This window comes from Eutrigla gurnardus (assembly GCF_963514095.1).
Source record: "Eutrigla gurnardus genome assembly, chromosome: 17".
Classification (NCBI taxonomy): domain Eukaryota; kingdom Metazoa; phylum Chordata; class Actinopteri; order Perciformes; family Triglidae; genus Eutrigla; species Eutrigla gurnardus.
This window is the reverse complement of record NC_139928.1, coordinates 11,099,967-11,121,723: the sequence shown is the minus strand read 5'-3', so window position 1 is coordinate 11,121,723 and position 21,757 is coordinate 11,099,967. Positions and strand designations below refer to the sequence as shown.

The following is a 21,757-nucleotide window of genomic DNA, read 5'->3' as shown; positions in this document are numbered from 1 at the left end:
TTATAGCCCTCCTTGCTCTTTCGGCCTCTGGTGTACCGACGGCAGCCGCGTACCCTGTGACGGAGGAGTGTGCTTGTTTGTGAGAAAACTAAGGCGCAGACAAAGACGCCGGCAGGAACATGGCCAGCAGACATTCCTCCCGTCGTGCAATACGGCATGAATGAAACTCCTCTAGCGACGGTGCGTCTCGAGCGCGTCGGTGAGAAACGATGATAGCGGAGAAACAAAGACCTCTCGAGAGATGCGTGTTCACCAGACCGGGAGACAAAGAGATGGAGAGATGAGATAGAGCGACCAAGACAAAAGAGAGAAAGAACGGGCAGACAGAGATAGCAAGAGTCAGAAACAATTTATGTAGTCTGTGTGCTTGGCTGGCTGGTGTGCTCTACTTAACCCCCAGTCCAAACACTGCGTGTCGTCACACACACACACACACACACATGCCGAAAAAAAGCTCTCTCATCTTTACTGATATCTCTGAGGACGCCCACCCCGAGCCGGCGTTTTCCACAGTCAACAAACTCTTTTGAAAATGTTCTCCAGTGTGGATAAATCTGAAACTGGAGCCTTGCGTTTCATTGTGTATAGGGAGAAAACTGTGCTTTTCTACTTTCTGCCAGCTTTCTCTGTGATATCTCATATTAAATGTTAACGGGCTGCAGCTGATGGTTTTTTATTTTCTAGAGATCCACCGATACTGACGTCGGATTTCAGTCCGATTCTTGCTCAAATAGCTGGATTGGATTGGATTGGCAAAAAAAACGCTTCAGTATATTTAAATCTGTGTTTATTACCCAAAAGCCCAGGTTTCATCATCATAGAAGTCAGATTGTTGTATCCCTATTATTTCTAGATTATGTAATGAATTGTTTTGTCTATTAAATAGTCCAAAATAGTAAAAAAAAAAATCCCAATACAATATCCTGAAACCCAAGATGCCAAGATTACCTTTGACTTGGACATGGCCAGGCTAGCTGTTTCCCCCGTTCCCAGTCTTTATGCTAAGCTAAGCTAACTGGCTGCTTGCTGTATTTCATGCGCACATGAGATATCGATCTTCTCCTCTTACTTTCTGCATTAAAGCAAATATGCGTATTCCTTTTGATGAAGAGGACTGTTGGTGAGCCGGATACAGTCTCTTGCTATTGGATAAGGTGTGGGTGCTTGTGTGCGTGGGCATGAGACATCCCAGACAGTATCATCACTTTAATGAGGATCACACACACTTCTCTACATCTATCTAATCACAAATTACATTTTCTTGAAACTCAAAGCTATGGAGTTACATTCCTCTTCATCTCCGTCTTTGCCTCACTCCTCTTTTCTCTCCTCCACGATTACAATTAAAATGATTCTCCTGCCTCATCTCTCTCCCGCTCCATCTTGCTCGTATCATGTGAGACTGTTGTGATTTGTTCCGCCTCCCTCTCTTCTGTTGCTGTGTTGCCTTATTTTCTTATTTCCTCATCTACATCCATCTTCCACAGTTGCTTAGGTGCTTTCCATTCGTCCCATCATTTGATCACTCTGTATATCCCCATTCATCATCGGGCAAAGGGCAGCAGCGATTCCTAACTCAGGCTTCGTTTCCTGTAAAGGTTTCCGTCAGTGATCCAGCTTCACTGACTGAGCTCACAGTTGCACTGCGATTGCAGGAGGTTGAGGCTCGACGGTTGAGCAGCTCTGCATTGTATTAAGAAAATTTCAAATGCCTGCTCCAAGATTTTTCTTTGTTTTATTTTTTACAAAATACCAAAGTATAAAATAACAATCCTTCTCTATAATTGTCCCTTTTTAAAAGTATCCTCCTTTGCCTGAGTTACCTGAATGAACTGTATTCCACTGAGCGTTTATTTTTGTTGCCTGAACATCTTTTGCAATTATCATATAAATTACCCTTATTGACTTTTTTGCTGGTTCTTTTACCCATGACCGCAGCAGAAAATATCTATTCAAAATTGCCATGCAAAATAGTGCAATACAATGTGATTCCACTGCTACTAGACATCTATTGGAAACCGCAGATACAAGTATACTTAACCTAAAATAACATGTCACACCTTGACTACACAAAAGTAATCTCCAGTGATAATTTAGGCGTGTCGGTGTGAAGGTGGTCAGTCTAACGGTTATTCTGTGCTTTATGTTGACTTAGATACGTTTGTAGATTGTTTATCAGTGTCATAAATCCTCTTTAAAACCACAGTGATTCACTGTTGTAAAACAAGAAAATGTTTCAGGGAGGTGCATATTTTTTAGACATGGGAAAGGTTTCCTGGAAACATGGAATTAAGATAATGCGAAGATGAAAAGTTTAAACCTTTATTAACGAAGAAAATGCATTCTTGAAACTTTGGAGTGTGCCTCTAAAAAACCCTCCATTTGGAGGGCAATAGAGCCCGACGGCTTGGCCCTCTATCGCAACAAGAATTGGGACGCCCTACCCCTAACCATCCAAGCGGAGGGGTAGGGCTCAGTGGCCGGGGCGAGGGGTGCATCGGGATCGGGTCTTAAAGGTTATTTCCTGATAGGGGAAATAGCGCTGCAGTGATAACACCCAGGGCAAAGACTGCAGCTTGATACCATAATGGTAGAAGAGATTTATTATGATGGTGTGACAGTTGGGCTCAAAATGCCTTCTATTGAGGAACTGAACACGACGACTGTGTGTCACTGTTAAACAACTCGGGTCAGATAATCATCAAACAGTACAGTATGAATGAATGGGCATGTTCAGTAATGTATCAATGTGGGAACAATGGTTTTTACTGCTGTTGGTTGAAACAAAACCTGACTAATGGTAAAACTGGTCTTTCCCATCTCAGAGTCTTGTTTGTCCAGTGTATTTACTGTATGCGTCATTGTGTGTCGGCGCTGACGGCTTGTCTCTGTTTTTAACAGCAATCACCTGACACTATCCCCGGACCGAGCACGGGACCTACAGCACACAAGGTGAGGAAATGCACACACACACTCACACATATCAAACACAGGTGATGTCATCCCTTCAGTGGAGCGAAAGTGTGTTTGTTTACTCCCAATACAGGTGACATCAGTGGCGATTTCACCTTGAGCCTTTTCCAAGCTAGTTTCACCAACTACACACACACACACACACACACACACACACACACACACACACACACACACACACACACACACACACAGTGTCTCAGGGAGTCTTAATTCATCATGCATCACTATAATGCGGTTTAGCAAATGTTTGGTACGGCACTCTGAAAAAGCCTTAGGGCTTAAATCTCTCACTGGAGTATATTTTTCTTTGAACATTAAAAACATTAGCTTAAGAAAAAAAATAAAGGAAAAAAGGAAAAAATCAACATCTGAAGCTTGGATGCTGCTTATTTATGTGCACCCATTATGTATTACGCCTGTGCCAAAAACAGCTTGGTTGTTCTATTTCTTATCGGTTGTATTTCCGATTCTCTTTTATATCTTGTCTCTATAGAAATTGCTGTAACACAACATAGATGTGGTACCCAAAGCTGAATGACGCTGGTAAAAATGCCTTGCCCATGAGAACCTTAACCGCAAGATGATTACGAAAAAGGAGCCTTGAATTTGATCTTTGCAAAGTCAGTTTTCTCTGCCCAGATTTTAGTCTGGAGAATATTTGACAAAGAATGAATTAAACTTTGTTGCTGAATGCTGGACTATCCAATAAACTATGGAGATTTTAGTGGCAATAAGTGGTGCTTCAGTTATGGTTTCATGTGCGTCCTTTTGCATGATCAAAAATCAAATGTTCCTTTTACCTGCAGTCATGTCGACAGCCGAAATATCCAACGATATGCAAAACACCAAAATAATCTAGATTGGTAATTTTAATTTTTTTTAAATTTTGTGATGAACTGTCCCTTTAAGTCCTATTCCCCTGGTACTAATGTCTTTGTTTTGTTTGGCACATCCACACAGGATAAGCTAAGTCTATATTTTACTCAAATTTAAGATGCTTCTCTGAGTCTAGCTTAGTTTTTTTTTTTTTTTAAATATATATATATATATATATATATATATATATATATATATATATATATTTCTTTTACCTGTTTAACTAACAGCATGGTTAAATGGTTAATTTTGAATGGGTAACGAGTGGTCAAAAATTCACAGGGTACGTTTAAATGCTGCAATATATGGAACCATTTCTGTAACACATCTTACTATAAAATGATAATTACATGGAAGTGCAGTCATTTGCCAAATCTGCTTCCGTAAGGGAGTCTCTCATGTTGTAACATAATGAGAATGGAGCCACATGTGAACGTGAATATAAATAAAACGGAAACAAACAGCCCATGTAAACAGCGTCAATAGCAGGATTATTGTGCAGCGTGTCGATGTTTCACTCCTCAGGGGGAAAGATATCGAGCTGTCCTTGAGAGACAGCATGTAGTCAGCTCTCTGCAGCCTAATGCACATGTGCAAAACAATGTTGGGATATGATTTTAGTCACATTTGTTATTTTTTTTGCGTTCAGAATGTTTTTTTTAATGCTTCACTGTGTGTGTCAGTCTTGTTCCCAGAGTTTTCCGTGTGCCGGCCGGGCTGTGAGGAATGCCTTCCTCTCTCATGGACCGTACCCAGCTAAAGACAAGATACACCTGGCCAGAATCATACGGTACACTTGTCTGTGTGTGTGTGTGTGTGTGTGTGTGTGTCTGTCTGTGTGTGTGTGTGAAGGGATGAATCGATGTGTCCGGTGATGCATGTACACCGATTCACCCGTCACCGTTAAGCCCTGTGCTGATTGGCCAGTCAAGTTGTTTATGCAGTAAGACGAGCAAAAGCGTGACGTAGACATTATATAGCAGAGCACAAGGTGGTCCGGGAATACATGCACTCTCATGCAACGTGCTGCACATACAGAAGAATGCAGAGAACATGTGAACATTATAACTAGGTACTCTTAACAGCCACCCACACACACACACAAGGATCCTGGGGGGGAAGCAGACGGAAAGCATTCAATGTTTTCGGAGGAAAAGGCTTACAGTGAACTAATGAATAATCAATAACTATTGATTAAATAGAAAAGATGAGCTTTGTGCCGAGGGGAGAAGTGTGTGTGTGTGTGCATCATAACACTGTGTGTTTGTGTGTTTTAACAGGCGTAGCTACGTGGGCGTGGAGCTGGTGCAGTGGTTGTGTGAGCAGTGTGTTTACGTGCGCTGTCGGACTACTGCTGTGCGTGTCTGGCAGGTGCTGCTGGAGCTGGGAGTCCTGCTGTCTGGTAAAAGACACACAGACACACACACACACAGGCACACACACACATTCAGGAGTACGCTAACATGCCTGGAGGTTGGAGTGTGCTTCAAAATGTATAATCACCTTCCAGCGACATCAGCAACAATCTTCCCATGTTAAACGACAAACAATGAACCAGTTCACCAAGTAATTTCCAACGGAATAGAGAGGAAATTAAAAATGTGTCCAAGCCAGCCAATATTAATGCTAACAATTTCATTATTTACCAAAAACCATGTTAACAAATATATTTTCTACTGAACCTTCATCAGGTGTCATTAATCATCTGATGAAGACAAAGTTTATTATCATTATGATAAAAGCAATACAAATGATATGTTAAATTCTGACACTCAACAATAGGAAGCTGCTACTTCTCACATTTCCCCCCCTGTGGCTGTTCTTTCTCCAGTGGACCAGCGTGTGGTGTTTTCAGATTCCAACTCTTACTACCAGTTCAGCTTCGAGGAATGTGACTCCGCCTCCTGTGACTTCCGATCCAATGAGGGGGAGTGGCCAGAGGCGGTTAGGCTCCTCCTACAACTCGCCCCATATGTCCAGTTTCGCTCTGGAGGCGGGGCCAACAGCCTGTAAGTGTACAATAAAACCTGAATGCAATTTATGGAGGGTGTTGACTTTTTAGAAAAAAATCAAATGTGAACACATGAGAATTAAAACGTTAATTGTAATTAATTAATCCTCAGCTAAGTCAATGTTGTTTAATTTCTAAAAGAACACACTGTCTCACCTAGATGTTGATTACAACATTACTCATTCATTGAATGAAATACAGGTCGGGTGATACATTTACCTAGCCAGCTGATATTCATGTTTGAATAAATTTGAATCTAATAGGGTTTTAAGGTGTTGTCCCTGGGTCTGTCAGAGCCAACACGTTAAAACTGGTGCAGTATGTTGAGCCCCGTTGATGCTGAAGCTGAGTCGACGGTCTCCATTGACCTGAAGTGGAAGGTAAAATATCAAAGTCGAGGTGACAGTGTTCCCATTTAGATTTATGATTGAGGTCACTGGTCTGTCTGATGATTTACCATGAAAAGTGACTAGTCACTGTGTTGGATGTGCTGGAAGGGTGGACCTGCACACTTGCAAGTGTGTCACTGTTGTGCAACATAATACACACTCACACGTACAAAGGCTCTCCAGATCTTCCTCAAATCATAGCATAATATGTATTATTTATTATTATATTTATCTCTATTCAGTATTTTAAATCCTCAATCTAATGCACAAACTTAAACTTAAACTCCTAATGTGAACGGACACACACACACACACACACACACACACACACACACACACACACACACACACACACACACACACAGAGAGCGGCGTCAGCTAGAGTTCCCTGCTTTGCTGCTCCTGTGTGTGGGATTCCTGCTGAGGCTGCGACTGAACTCAATCTGTCACTCAGAGAAAAAGAGGGAGAGACGGAGAGTGTGTATGGAGAGGGAGGAAACAAGAACACACTTCAACACGTTCATCTGTGTGTCAACTTCAGAACGTGTATTTGTAGACGCCAGGGAGAGTTCACGACAGCGAGGGGAATCGAACGTCATACTTACTAATATGGATCTCATGTAACATACTGTATTACTTTCCATACAGTATAGTGGATGACGTGCATGCGTCCACAGCGATGAGGAATGGGTGGAAGAGATGGTGCTTGTTGACATTTTAGGCAGAAACCCTGCTTTAGCATGTTTCTAACAGATTTAATGTGACGCCTCCTGGTGGGTTTTACCTGTTGTTCTCTAACTGCGTATATCTATCATGTCACGTATTCTTACTCATATGAAGCGACGTGAACATATTTTGTAGCTTTTTTTCCTTAAAGCTTCATTTAAACAGTGCAGCTGTTTCATTTTCACAGATAAGCCACAGAGATTTTGCATTCAATCTCCTCACTCGTCTGTCACTTTGACCCGGCTTCTATCTTTGACTGCTGCACCATTTCTCTGCAGGCATCCTCTTGTCTCACACCTTCCCTCCCTCTTTGTCTGTCGCTCTCTTGCTGGTGTAAAGCAGAATGGTTGGTGGGGGGGAAACAGCTGATGTAACTCTACTGGCTGCTTCCAAGACACTTGACGATCCAATGGTTAATACACTAATCCATTGGTCAATGCTAATTCTTGATTCATATGGTTGAAATTGTAAAAAATGAGACAGAATTACCAGTTCTGTGATATCAGATATCTTCAAAAAGACCAAAACATCCGATTGGATCAGGTTAGTTATCGTAAAGAAAGCATGCATGTTCTCATACTGTGTTGTTGTTTTGCAGCACGTTTTTAGATGCAGCTGTGTGTAACTGACACTCATGCCTAATGAAATAATATCTCCTGCCGACGTTTAATCTAACGGGGCAAGCATTAAATTGATCCTGATAACTTGATAAGGCAACATTAGCTGGGCCTCCTGCTAGTGATTTCTTCTTTAGCGGAGCCTAGGAACAACATGCTACTAATTAAATGGGTTATCTCCTCGTCATCATGTGTAGAAGATGCTTCTGCGTGTGTCATTATTCAGTTTGTGTCAGCACTGCCGGCGTGTCCCGATGGATCGGTGTCTGAACAATGTTATTTGCTACCAGCAGTCACAATGTGTTCATTAAATTTGCCTAGTTTATTGTTCATTGTACACTGCAAAAGTCTGCAGAATCTTACGTTCACCGTTATTTTAACTGATCCCAATATATACTTTAAACAAAAAAGGTGACTCTCTCTCTCTGTCTCCATCTGAATGCAATTCTGTTTCAAATTGATGACCTTTATTGGCAAGAAAGTCTCTCTGTCCCATTCTCTCTCTTTCACATTACAGTAAGGGCAATATATAGTGCATATATAGTGTAGAGCTGTGTAAGAATAGGGCATTCAACTTTAACTCTTTAACTAGGAAACCATGTCTTTCACAATTCCCCTGCACCAAAAGTCACCACATTTGTCCATTTAAAGTTAAGTCTATGCCCAGTTTAGGTTGTCAGAGCATGAACTGATCATGGAGAAGTTAATCCTTTACTGTATAGTATTTCAGGTCCATATTCAGCTTCCGTATAGACACAAAACACAAGGGAGGGACACAGTAATACGAACACCTGCACAGTATAATATAACCCAATACCACAGCCCTGCAGCAAATACATTTAGAGCTAAAGTTCAGATTACTTTGAGAATGTCTAACATTTAGTTACCCTGTATACAAACAATGACTTAAACTGTCATACGCAATGAGCTTCAATAGCAACTTGAACTACTGTGTCAGCTTCACATATACCAATTTGGAATACAATAATAATAACAAATAATATACAATATATTACTAATATTCGTGTTTTTTTTTTCTTGGTTTAGTAAGCGGTGGCGTTGGTCAATATCAATACGGTTTTCACTTTTCTGTGAGATGCAGTGTTCTATAACATTGGAGTCAAAAAAGGCCAGCAGCTAAAATATGACCTCTGAGTTTGGGAGGAGAAAACACACTTGCTTGGTTTGTTGGGTGCACTGGTGCAAAAAGGGCAAAAAACAGAATGCTGAAGCCAACCAAACACCGCCTCCTTCACAAATTGCAGCATCTGCATTGTGGCTTTTATGTCAAACATAGGTTGGAATATATTTGACCATAAGAATACTAAGCTTTTTACTAAGCAGGATTCTGTTCTGGTTAATGACGAACTAGCGTGCTGCATGTGCCCTTTTTAACATGGAATGAAAACCGAGCCGTTGCAAACACTAATCAAGTAAATCCTCGATCAATACAGTGCTGCGCTGCTTAATGACTGGGGACACACCTCCCACTGTGCCTCTCTTCCAGCTCTGGTGAGTCACCAAATTGCCAAATGAACGGCAGCTTTAGATACTTAATGACCCTGATGAGACTAAATTTGACATGACGAGAACAGACTCAATACATCTCACGATCCCGTAATGGACAACAAAAGATTAAAAAAAATTGACAACCTGATAATTGCCCTTGTTCATTCAGGCAGGGGAGATGTTTGAGCATCAGTGCTTTTAAAGGAGAGTGAAGACGTTTTGACACCGCAAGCAACAAACTGCTTTTATTGCGACAGTAAAAATATTGTATTTTCACACTGCTTCAAGGCATCTGTTGGCCTACCTGCCTTCGTCTCTCTGTGACTGTGTCAGAGGCGATAGCTGAAGTGTCAGGCTGTGGGCTACGTGTTATCACCGCTCCCTTATCAGATTACAGCGTACACACACAGACGCAGGCACGCAGTGCTTCGTCTTCTCTCCTTCACTATTGCTAGAGCCACTGGGATCTGTAGATGAAAGTCTAAATTCTATGCAGATTGGTCTTGGTGATTGTGTTTGTGCATGCTTGGGAAATAGAGTGTGTGTGTGTGTGTGTGTGTGTGTGTGTGTCTTGTGTGGGGATGAGGCAGTGTGTGGCAGATGAATCCAAACAGTGGTTTTCTAAGAGAACTTATTAGATGAATGGCCCTCGGTGCAGTCTGTTGCTGTAGAAGACAAACTCTACAACCTCGTGTTGTTGCTGTGGGAATAATGCAGAATTTACCCCAAAACAACCACCTGTTTACATAGCACACACACACACACACACACACACACACACACACACACACACACACACACATGAAGTCATACACAAATGTATTCACAGATGTACTCAGGCTTGAAAAAGAATCCTCGACATGAGAAACATATCTATATACATTCTGAACACATGTACAGACAGCCTGCGCATTGCCACACACACACGCACACACACACACACACACACGCACACACACACTCACACAGCCTCGCTAACATCAATAGAAGGGTGTGTCTGAGAGCTATTTTAAATGAAACCACATGAAAGACAGAAGGGGGCTGCAGCAGAGAGATGCTCGATACAAAGACGTGCGAGCAGCTACCGCTCTGCCGAATAGAAAATACTCCCGGGGAAATGTACTCATCTGCTGAATATTTATCATGTTTAGAGCTGTACGAAACTGATTATGTTCCCAATGAATCGTGGAGTCTATATAATGACATAAAATGAGGGGAAATATCCATCATAATTTCCCGACAATATTTTGAAAAACATGTAGACTTGATAAATAATGTAAACAATAATTTCAGTCCGATTAATTCACTGTTTTAGGTCTAACTATGTTACATTACAAATGTGTTAGTACACGATCAAAGTGATTGATATCTGATCAGATTTAATGCTGGTTTGGTCTCTGAGAAACCAGTGAGCCACCATTGGGAAGCTACTGTTAAATCAGTTTCCTTTTGAGTGAAGTGAGTAATGTGAAGGTGTCTTCATACAAAGGGTGGAAAGTCAATTTAAACACAGACTCATTGAAACAAATATTAAGTACATGCAAAAGCATCCAGCAGGGAAGTAGGCGTGTTTGTAGGCTGTAGTTCTTTTCTAGGTGTCCAGGGGGCAGCGTAGAGGGAACCAAAGCCTTGCAGGGAACTTATTTCTTTAGTGTGCAAGTGTTTGATCAGAATAATGCTCATGTCAGTAAAGCTCTCTCTCTCACTCTCTCTCTCTATCTCACTGTGTCCATCCAAGGTCAGAGGAGGACTCTGAAGGCAACAGGGACATCTGCAGTGAGATTCTCCAGATGAAAGCTCTTGAGAGGCTCACGTCTACGGTCAGAATATGCATGAATGTGTCTCAAGATTTGTTTTAATTAATGATTAGACGTTTGTTTTATATTTTTGCCAACTGTCTTGTTTTCTCCAACAGGTACAAAATGAGTTGGCGGCTGCTCTTGCCCGAAAAACTCGCAAAGCTTGTAAGTACACACATTTAGCGTGTGTGTGTGTGTGTGTGTGTGAGTGTGTGTGAGTGTGTGTTCGTGTTCTTTCATGAGAAGTTCTCCTGGTGTGTGTTTTCTTTTTCCAACAGAGTTATGAGAACATGGAGTGACAATGTAATAAAATGAGCATAGATAACTTGATTCTGCTTGTGGTTGGTTGCAGTGTCAGAGCAGGACTCTGAGCCGACGGAGACGAGGCAACAGGAGCCTCGCACACCCAGCGAGGAGAGCAGCCCGGTAACACACACTCCTACTTACCGTTTAGGATAGGTTATTTTTATTTTGCCCCCAATCCTTATCCTTTTAGATTATTTTATAAGCCAGTCCAATATTTATATTTTCCTGGATAATCTTGACATTATATATACAATAAAAATATCCCTGATATATCTGCAAGTATTAAATCACTGCACTAGTACTTTACAGTTTGGTATAATATCAGTGAAGATTGTAATGGAAAAAATTTAACTGCCTCATGCGCAGCATAAACCAAAAAATGAAAAAAAGGGGTCGTACGCCTATAAAACATGGAAGACGCTCCCATGGACATATTTAATTGCCTCAAAGCGACTTTTGAGTGTCGAGCACTTATTCAAGTGCCTGTGAAATGTTTTTGAAATATGTGCAAAGCAGCTGTTTCAGTCTGTGCCGGCTCACATGCTGTCATGTTGCTTGTTGCAGTATAGAGCGATGGGAAGAGTTTGTGTTTTTATATGCCACAGTGGAGATATTAGACAGCCGTCGTAACCAGATTGCTATAAAGAAACGACTACAAATGGACCAGACTCAATATGGTCAATGCTGCCAATTAAATTAAGCCCAGGACATCCATGATAACAGATCATAATTGACTTGTTCTCAGACTACATTGCTCCTCTTTTAAAGGTCACTGAGTGCAAGTTGTGATGAACACGTCCATGAGGTGGCTGAGCGCTGGAAATGGGTCAGAGCAGTGCAGAGGGAGGCGTGTTTGCTTGCTGGACCCATCCCTTTACAGTGGAAACCTCTTTTTCTCCATCAATTATTCATTCTCTGATTACACCAGAGATGAGGAGAAAAGAGGAGAACGGGAGAATATTTTAAAACACAATGACACATACAGTAAAGTACCACAGATAACAGCCCTTCTGCCATTTTTTTTTATATAAACCAGATTTTGAATTCAGCTGCATCGAAACACAATCTAAAACAAATATAGACCTGGTGTGTAACGAGTGTAAAGATGGCAGAGAGGAGAAAAGAGCAGTGCATGAACTACAGTGTGAGTGAGATGCTGCAGTCACAAAGACGGAGGATTTGACATAGTGAGAAGAAGGACGATAGAGGAATTAAACTCACACTTCTACTTAAATTTCAGTCAGCCTACGGGAAGTTCTGGCTTGTCACAAACACCAGAGGCCAAAGAAATATGAAGGATACAGCGAAGGAGAGAAAAGGAGGTGGACGGAGACAGATGCACAGTACAAACACACACAGACAGGTTTATCTTGGTGTGTTCTGTGTCTCGGACAGGAAGCTGACAACAGGTTAACAGGAAGCAGCAAGGGACAGGGGGCTTTTGCTCTGATATAATGCGTGTGTGTGTGTGTGTGTGTGTGTGTGTGCTATTCTTGCAGATAAGAGTTGTCACTGGGGGGAGTTTTCCTCGTAAACAAAATGAAGCGTGGGAGTATGCCATCATGTTCAGAGTGTGTGTTACCCTCTGAGGGAGCACGGCACCGTGGGATAGCTGAGCTCACAGGAAGGGTTAACAAACTCCGGGCCAAATGAAATACCCCACTCTCTGCTTTTTCCAAAGAAAATAAACAGACCAGGCTGGCCCCCAGTGGCGATAACCATCATATTAGCAGCACCTTAGGGAGCACACACACACACTCACACACACAACCACACATCAGGTCTATCCAAGGACCAAAGCCATTAGCCATTTTTAATGAAATCTATCCTCTTTATGTTCTTTTCTGCCTTTCCTGCTCATTCTCTTTCTGTCTTTATTCTCTCTCTCCTTTTCAAGACATCACTATTAGAAAGTCACACTTACACACTATTCTTTCCACATTGATCAGGCTGCCAAGATGGTTAACGCAGAACTAACTATAGAGGGGAGGAGACCGACGGACATCACACGCACACACACACACACACACACCCAGCACACACTCTTCCCACACAAAAACACACTCCCGCCCACTTACTACTAATCACACACACTCACTCCTTCTCCGCCAGATCGTCTGACACGGAGCAGACAGACTGAGACAAAGAGAAGTGCAACAGATAAAGGAATTTCAGACCGTAATAGATAGAAGGAATAAGAGATGAGGAAAAATTAGAGAGAGAACCAGACGGACGCGGGATTTACATTTCATCTCATTCTCCTCACATGGACATAAAGGGGCAACTGAAAACTTACCATTGCATGGTTTTTGGATTATGCTTTCAGTCTCTCCTGGACACAAACAAGAACTTTCTTAACCTCAGTCTCACTCGTTAACCGTCTTCACCATGTCTTGGGACTGCGGGTTGAGATATGTGTTCATGCCACCTGTGTTTCAGCTGAGCGGGGTGTGTGCACTGCGGGGTGGCGGCGGCGGTGGCGGCAGCAGTGGAGGGACAGGGACCGTGTGCGGCCGGGAGGATCTGACCAGCCGGCTGGGGCTGGAGGCCGTTCAGCGGCTGGCCAAGGACGGCTGTCGGCTGCTGCAGAACCACAACTACCGGCTGCCCGACAGGAACCAGGCGGTGAGTTGAGAGTGTTAAAACTGCATTCACCTGCTGATGCGTCATTAATATGATACAGCATATCTCCAAAGGGCTGGTGTGGTTCTGTCAAGTCTCAGGTCTCTCACCATGTAATCTACAGAGCAAGTTGTGGCTATATGGTTAGTATGAGTAGAGAGTAATGGACGTCATCGTGTGGTAAAAGTTGTCATTATTGTCGTCACTTTTAAGCAAACACACTTCAGGTCTGAGCTACTCACGGGTTCAGGATCAGGGATCCTATGAGTGAATCCTCATCATCCTGACTTGTGTGGCCGACAATCTAAAGCATAGATGCACATCTACACATGTTTTTCCGCATGCCCGCTCACTTTTGTACATCATCTATGTCGTCATTGCAAATGCGTCGCTTCATTCGTATCACTTTAGATTAAATAACCACCAGCTCTCCAGCTTGTCTAATGTGGGTGTTAATAATGGCTTAGTGCAATGTGATCTCATGCCCTTTTTACAGTCTGTTAAGTACTGTATCTGTGTCTATGTTCGTGTGTGTGTGTGTGTGTGTTCATGCACTGCTAGTGCTATGGCAGGCTGAGTCAGTGGGTGCAGATAATGAGTGGGGTGTTCAAGAAGCATTGTACTGTATAATCCTGCTCTCCAGTGCACCTGAGGGCAGGAAACGAAGCGAATGCAGTCTTGATTTCATCCTACATCACGATGCCTGTACCACATATAGTATCTCTTCAGCTGAAGCCCAGCCTTGAGGATGTTCTAGAGTGCCTATGGTTTCACTTTCATTCCTCATACACAAAAGTAGAAATATTTTATAACAGCATTGATACTTTGTGAAACTATAATACATATTTATGGTGTCCTTAAAGCAGGAATGGGTTCAACTACTCTTCACAAATGACAGTCAACCATTAAATTTAATTTGCCCTCTTTAAAAATATATATATATTTAAAACTGATAGAAGTTACAACAGGATAAAAGTCAGTATAAGTCTTTTCCTCAGTGGGAATATAAGTGATATTATTTATATTTATTTACTGCTTAATCTTAGTTGCAGAAATTGTGTTGTTTGGGGTTATAGAAATAAATAAACTTCAAAGAATCCTGGAAAAGCAGATTAAAATGATTAATCTTGATGTAAAGTAAGGAAACGATTTCTTTGAAATTTAGTGCATTAATATGACAGTTATTTGCTATGTAAAGATATAGTGGAGGAGCGTCTACAGAGCAGAGGATGAAGTCGCTCTCCCTCTGTGTGTGTTATTATCTGAGTTTCTCTGTGCTTTGTTTACATAGCCGATCTAGCCGTGCATACTTTTAGTGCATGTCATGCAGCGTCTGTGCCACACTGGCTGGGTTATCACTGCCGCTGTGCCACACACATGTTGATCTATAATCATTTCTAAGAGTGCATAGGAATACTGTTTTTCAGCTCATTGTCCAGCTCAGGCTGCAAAATGTGCTAGAAACCAAAACCAATCAACTAACTCAATTCACCACAAAGACAACTCTCCTTTTACTGGGTTGTCATGGTGACTTTTTTTAGTTTTCTTTATTTCCATTACAGACAAGCTCTGACATGCCGGTGTGGGCTGTTTCCATAGTGATATAATTCATGTGTCAGTACGGTGCATTGGGTGCATCTCTTCCTTAGTCACTGAAGATTTGCATTGGTACTCATTCAGCGATCAGAGTTTAAAAGAGGTCAACCTGCAGGCGGGATTACACAAGGTCACACACACACCCACCCACACACACACACACACACACACACACACACACACACACACACACACACACACACACACACACACACACAGGCAGGCTTTTCTGGTCGCTTGTGATACTTTCTAATTGTTGTGGAGGTGACTGCTGCTGACCTAAAAGCATTGTGTTTTCATATTCTTATCAATTATTTCCAGGAATCAGGCCTGGAAGCTATCACAACACAGATATGACATGGTCACTATCAGCGCACACACACACACACACACACACGCGCACACGCACGCAACAGGAATACAATGGGAACAGAGTGCTTCCTTCAGGCTTTCCGTTAGGCCCACCTTTTCCTCTGTACAATACGTCATAGTGTGTGTGTGTGTGTGTGTGTGTGTGTGTGTGTGTGTGTGTGTGTGTGTGTGTGTGTGTGTGTGTGTGTGTGTGTGTGTGTGTGTGTGTGTGTGTGTGTGTGTGTGTGTGTGTGTGTGTGTGTGTGTGTGTGTGAGGTTCACAGCAAGTGCATGTCCTCTCCTCTGGTCTCTTATTTTCTCTCCCCAAATCTGAAACCTCAACATTCAAAGACAGAGAGGCTTGGCATATACGCAGTGAGGAGAGGAAACAGAAACAAGTGTTTTCAGAAGTGTGGAGAGGAGACAGTGAGGAGGGAAGGGTGGAGACGAGGTGGAAGCACAGATGGCTGAATTGAAGGAAGGGATGGGAAGAAATGGAAGGAAAGAGAAAGACACACCTGTTTGCTGAGAACAAGTGACGACCCCAAGAACAGACGTCACAGACGCAGTTATGGAGGTTAACGGCTGTGAAGTGGGTTGGGACGTCCTGAAAGGTTATGTCACCCCCAACCTGTAACCCCACTGGTTTTAAACCATTATAGGGTGTATTACATAATAGTTAATTTCACGTTTTTGTTTTCTGAGAGATAATTAATTGACTTCCCAGCTGATCGTTATTGGCACGTGTGGATGAAACCCATTGGAATCACACCTCCCTTTCACACTGCCTTTTGGATTTCTCACTTCTACCAAAACTCCCCTGTGTCCCTTCACTTTCCAGCCCAGTCTCTTGCCTTTCATCTTGCTTTCTTTTCTTGTTGCATAACTTTCTGGCCCCTCCTCTTCACACTCTCCAAGTGCCTTCTTTGGTATATTTTTCCTTCTCATGGCTGGCATTGTTTCTCAGACTCAATAAGTGTTGTTCTCGGCAGCTGCTTTTTGCACTTAACTCCACTTCAGCGAGTGTGTGTGTCTGTGTGTGTCTGTGTGTGTCTGTGTCTGTGTGTGTGTGTGTGTGTGTGTGTGTGTGTGTGTGTGTGTGTGTGTGTGTGTGTGTGTGTGTGTGTGTGTGTGTGTGTGTGTGTGTGTGTGTGTGTGTGTGTGTGAGTGAATGCACATATACTGTAGTTGCAACATTCCCATTAGGAAAAGTTTGCAAGTTTTACTTTTGTTTTGGTGTTTTTTCTCTGTTATAATGCTGCCTTCCTCCATTCTTGGCTCACGGTTGTTTTTCTTGGCATCTGAGTAAAGAGTGTGTTATCGGAAAGAATAATTTGCGACTATCAGGAACACAACATTTTCTTCTTTGTTTTGAATGTAGTTATAATTAGTTACATCATCTTTTTTCTTTCTCTTTTTTTCACATATTTCTGCTGCACTTTTTCTGATATAGGAAGAGACTTGCGATAAAGCATCCTGGTTCACATTTGAACCCTGAATTATGCGGTCTAAAGGCATGCCCCCTTTAGACCACTTGGCCACAAAACTCCTGTAATCTCGCCATCACATCTGGACTGCTGGGTGCGGTCCGGGTGCCAGCCCAAATTGTAATTAATGGCCAGCAGTGTCGTATCTCTTAACATCAGCTGTCGCTGCCTTATCTGTATGCATCTCAGTGTCACTAATCCTTGAGGACATTTTGTTTCAACATGTTGCATTGTGAAATGGCAACGGTTCTTTGAAAGCACACATTGAGATCACTTTGAAGAACTGAAACTCTTTTGTATTCTGTACAGCTTGACATCAGAAAAGTGGTTTCTCTTAAGTAAAGGAGGACTGAGCAATTCTTTCTAGACATTTTAAAGTTACAGCAGTATGTAACTTCAAGAAGCTCCTGTTATCATATCAAAGTTGAATATAAATCTAAAGCGAGTCCTGAACACAACATTGTGCTGTGTTGCACAACTCCAGTTTTTTTCTCTAATGCTCAGCCAAGATAGAGTCTCTGCTCCTGGGAATCAAAGCTGAGCCTCTGCAGTAGTGGGCGAGTTCTTTTAACCTCCGAACTACCTGAACGCCCCAACAATGAATCATTGAGGTGTCAAAATAAATAAATAATATTATATCATCATTATCATTTAGCTTTAATGTACATTTTTGCATTAACATGCAGCTGGGAATTGTTTCATATATGTAGCCCAAAATCACTAATTGCCTCAATGCAACCTGTAAAAACAAACTAAATGACTTTATTTCAAACACTGTTGATGCAGAATTTGTTGAATAAAAGTGTTTGAGCCCAAGGGGTTTGGCAGAATAAATAAATTAGCCAAATGATTTGTTTTGGCAGAATAAAGAAATCCACGTTTAAATTGTAAAGTCTTATGTAATGTGTCTAGTGTGTTTATTAGAGGCAGACCCAGTGCGACAGACAGCCCTGCATAGAAAGCTCGCTGTGTCAGTTATTGCTACTCGATCCCTCTGGCTGCGACGGAGAGATCGCAGCGAGCAGCTGGAGGAGAGACGTCGCTGCTTTATCTCTCCTCCCGCTCCTGTTCTCTGCCTTTGATCTCCCTCGCTCGTCTCCTGTTTCTCTCCTCTCCTCAGGCTGTTTCTTTTTGTCCATCTGGAGCCGTGTTCCACTGTAAAAGCAGGTGCATGTGTGCGTTTGTGTGCGAGTCACGGATCAAGTTGCGGTTCACTTTTAGAGCTGGAGATCATTTCAAGGGTCGGCCTACATTCCTAGTGTCTGCCATTGTTATTTATTACACAATACCATTTCTTCTGAAAGCAGGAAACTCAATAATGGCCTGTGATGGGCCAACAGATGTGTCTGCGTCTGTGGACTGGCGAGCGACTGTGTGTGTTGCATGTGCGTATGTGTAGGAGAAACATTTTAATCTTGAGTGGAAGGGTCTGGACACTAGAGCCGGACGACAAGATCGATATTTATTTCGTGCCATATATTGGCTAATATTTGTTGTCTTAACAAACACATTGTATACATTTTTCATTATAATCCCTTAAACTCAGCCAATGAAGAGTTGTGACCAAGATATTAGGCTATGAATTGAGCAAGATATTTTACGGATGGCTAACTGGATTTTTCTGTGAACATAAATGAATAATATCGACCAATGCATCCCATTAATTTTATTGCCTGTCGAGGCTGAAGACTGTCAGAAAAAAACATCCCGTTTCTTTGCTGCCTTACATTGCCCTCCTTGCAGTTTTGTCCTTGCCTCACTTTGTGACCTCTCTGTCTCTCTCTCTCTCTCTCTCTCTCTCTCTGTCTCTCTCTCTCAGGAGGCGGTGGGGAGGGTTTGTCTGAAGGAGAGAGGACGCGACGTGTTGGTGTTGCGGAGAGTCACGTCATCAGTGACGTCGCCATCGGATCGGCCCTCGCCCACATCGTCGGGGGGCGGATCCAGAGAGGAGGATTGTGACAAGAGGTCAGTCCATCCTTCTACATAATAAGAGCTCTCTAAAGCATCTGTGGCAACAAAAAAACGTAATCATAAGTACTTGTTTTCAGTTTGTTACTTTTGGGTTCTCAAGTTGCAACCATGCACTCTTGCCCAAACTATCAGTCGTGCTTTCAACACTGTCTGCGTACGTGTGCATGCGTCTAAGATGATGTATGTTTAAGCTTCTGGCACAGAGCCGGGGAGAAGAGAATGGCTGTTTGTTTTCAGCTGAAAGGGAAACAAAGAAGAACTGGTTTACGTCCTTCTCCAAATCAGTGTGTGTTTGTCTTCGTGAGGGAGTCTGTGCGTGTGTGTGTGTGTGAACACGCTCGGTTACTCAAAGTAAATTTCTTGTGCAGTGTTTGCGTATGAATGTTTTTAGGTCATTGTGTGCCAAGACTTCAGGCACAAGGCAGGGAGTGTCAGTGACAGGCAGGTTAAGTGGGTGTTATACAGTGCTCAACATCTTCAGTAGCAATCAGTTCCCTCCGAGTGCAACAAGCTGACAGAGAGAGAGAGTTTTAATCTCTGGAGCTCTGACCTTAGGGGCAGACGGCAAGACAGTTTACCCCACAGGAGAGCACCTTTACTGGGCATGCAAAGCTTAGATGAGGGCTGATCGTCTGTTTAGATATGAAGATGACTACCGAGCTAGCTACGCTCGCAGAGGCAGAGGAGGACATAGATGACGAAGACGAGGAGGACGAGGATGACGATGAGGAAAGCAATCATGACGAAGATGGTGGCAGCTCAGAAATCTGTACATTTGATATTCCCCATTTTCGCTACATCGATGACGACGATTCGGATGGAAATAAGGCAGAAGAGAGGGAGGGACGATGGGGGGATGGAGGTGGTCATTCTCGGTGCTCGAGTAAGAAAGATTGTTGCAACTCTTCGTCTTACAGGTATGTGGTGGTGTCGGGGACACCCCTCAAGATCCTGGAGCATCTGCTAAGTGACCTGCGGTTGGACGACCAAAGAGGGGCACCAGAGAGCAGAGAGAGCGGTAAGTCTGTTGACATGTATGTGTGAACACTGTGAGAGGGCCTCCGTACACACAGCGTCACTGTATCTCCTTAAAAAGATAGAAACCTAGAGCTAGAGTAAAATTAGACAGTCATATCAATAAATCTGCTGTGATATTTCTCAATGCTGTTTGACTGAAGGTATGTTTAAAGTGAAGCTACTCTCCACCCTCTCATTCTAAGGAATTTCATTTTCAATGTCGCACAAGTTCCAACCTGGACTTTTCTTTTGTCTCTTCCACCAGGGAGGTATACACTTCCTCTGTGTGTGTGTGTGTGTGTGTGTCACTGCCTGTAAATATGAGGAACATTCAAGAGTATGAATGCTATAATGAGTTTGTGGATGTTTGCCTCGGGGTGTTGTCAGCATTCCTGTGGGCTTCTAACTGTCAAGTATTGTGAACATGAGATATCCAACTTGTAACTTCTGGGTTCTTTGATTGTGCAGCAGTTACCGTTCTACTATGCTGTTTTGCCCCACCGAAGGTTTTGTCCTTTGTTTTGTGAGTTAGCACATAGACCACCAATTAGGGCTGCAGCTAATTAGTATCATTGTCAATTTTTAATTTATTTTCATTAATTGTTTTTATGTAAAATACTACAATGTATTGAGAAAGACCTCAAAAGATGAAAGTTAACATTGTTTTGTCAAATCAAAATAGTCTTTCAGTTGACTAGTTTGTAAATCAACAAATCATTTTAACATTGTTTTAAAGCAAATGTGATCCACGTTTAGATTTTTGTCATTTTCATGCTGTTAAAGCAAGATATTCATCCTTGAACAGAAAATAACAAATTATTGTCAATGGATCTTGACTTCCACTTGATTTGTCCACTGGATGAAAATAAATCAATTCTGTATCACCGTAGATCCCGGAGACATCTGCGTGCCAACCTGTATTTTATAAAACCTTGCTCTTGCACGTTTGCACACTGTTTTAAGACAAGGCGTCTTTATGCATCTACCTCCTCAGCACCACCAGTTCCCAGCAGTCCACAGGGAGCCATCTCGCTGAATTGCAGGAAGCAAAGGAAGAAAGAGGGAGAGAGATGAATGTAGGAGAGGGAGGGAGAGAGAACTGAGATGGTCTTTGTGCAGGAGGGCCGCCTCATTTTTATTCACTGAAGAGAGAAAAAAACACATGTTTTAAATTGTTTTTCGAAGGAGGCGGAAGCAGGGATGCAGATCAAGAGTGTATGTGCATGTTGGCTGTCTTTGTATCTGTGTGTCTTATCTTTCAGTCTATGTGCGCTGAATAAGCATGAGGGTGTGCCAGTGTGTGGGTGTGTTTTGGTGTGTGTGTTTGTGTGTTTTGGTGTGTGTGTGTGTGTGTGTGTGTGTGGGCCCTCTGGGATGGTGCTGAGCATCAGTGTGCCGTTTTAGTGGGCTTAGCTGTGCAGCATGTTGAACAGGCTCGAACACGCTTCCACAGAAAGAGAGAGCGATTACTCCGACCATTCCTCCGCACGTACACATAAAAAAA

The 21,757-nt window shown here is 42.5% G+C and overlaps 1 protein-coding gene across 1 annotated transcript in view; it reads left to right on the top strand.

The window, feature by feature from the left end:
* rapgef5a (Rap guanine nucleotide exchange factor (GEF) 5a) overlaps positions 1-21,757 on the top strand; it is a 37,151-nt gene that overhangs the window by 3,430 nt on the left and 11,964 nt on the right. Inside the window, exons 2-11 of the mRNA XM_084031403.1 lie at positions 2,902-2,952; positions 4,536-4,642; positions 5,133-5,254; positions 5,684-5,861; positions 10,843-10,924; positions 11,020-11,068; positions 11,256-11,329; positions 13,649-13,834; positions 19,085-19,230; positions 20,154-20,254. Coding sequence (XP_083887529.1) covers positions 2,902-2,952; positions 4,536-4,642; positions 5,133-5,254; positions 5,684-5,861; positions 10,843-10,924; positions 11,020-11,068; positions 11,256-11,329; positions 13,649-13,834; positions 19,085-19,230; positions 20,154-20,254 — 1,096 coding nt within the window. The remainder of the gene's footprint in view (positions 1-2,901; positions 2,953-4,535; positions 4,643-5,132; positions 5,255-5,683; positions 5,862-10,842; positions 10,925-11,019; positions 11,069-11,255; positions 11,330-13,648; positions 13,835-19,084; positions 19,231-20,153; positions 20,255-21,757) is intronic.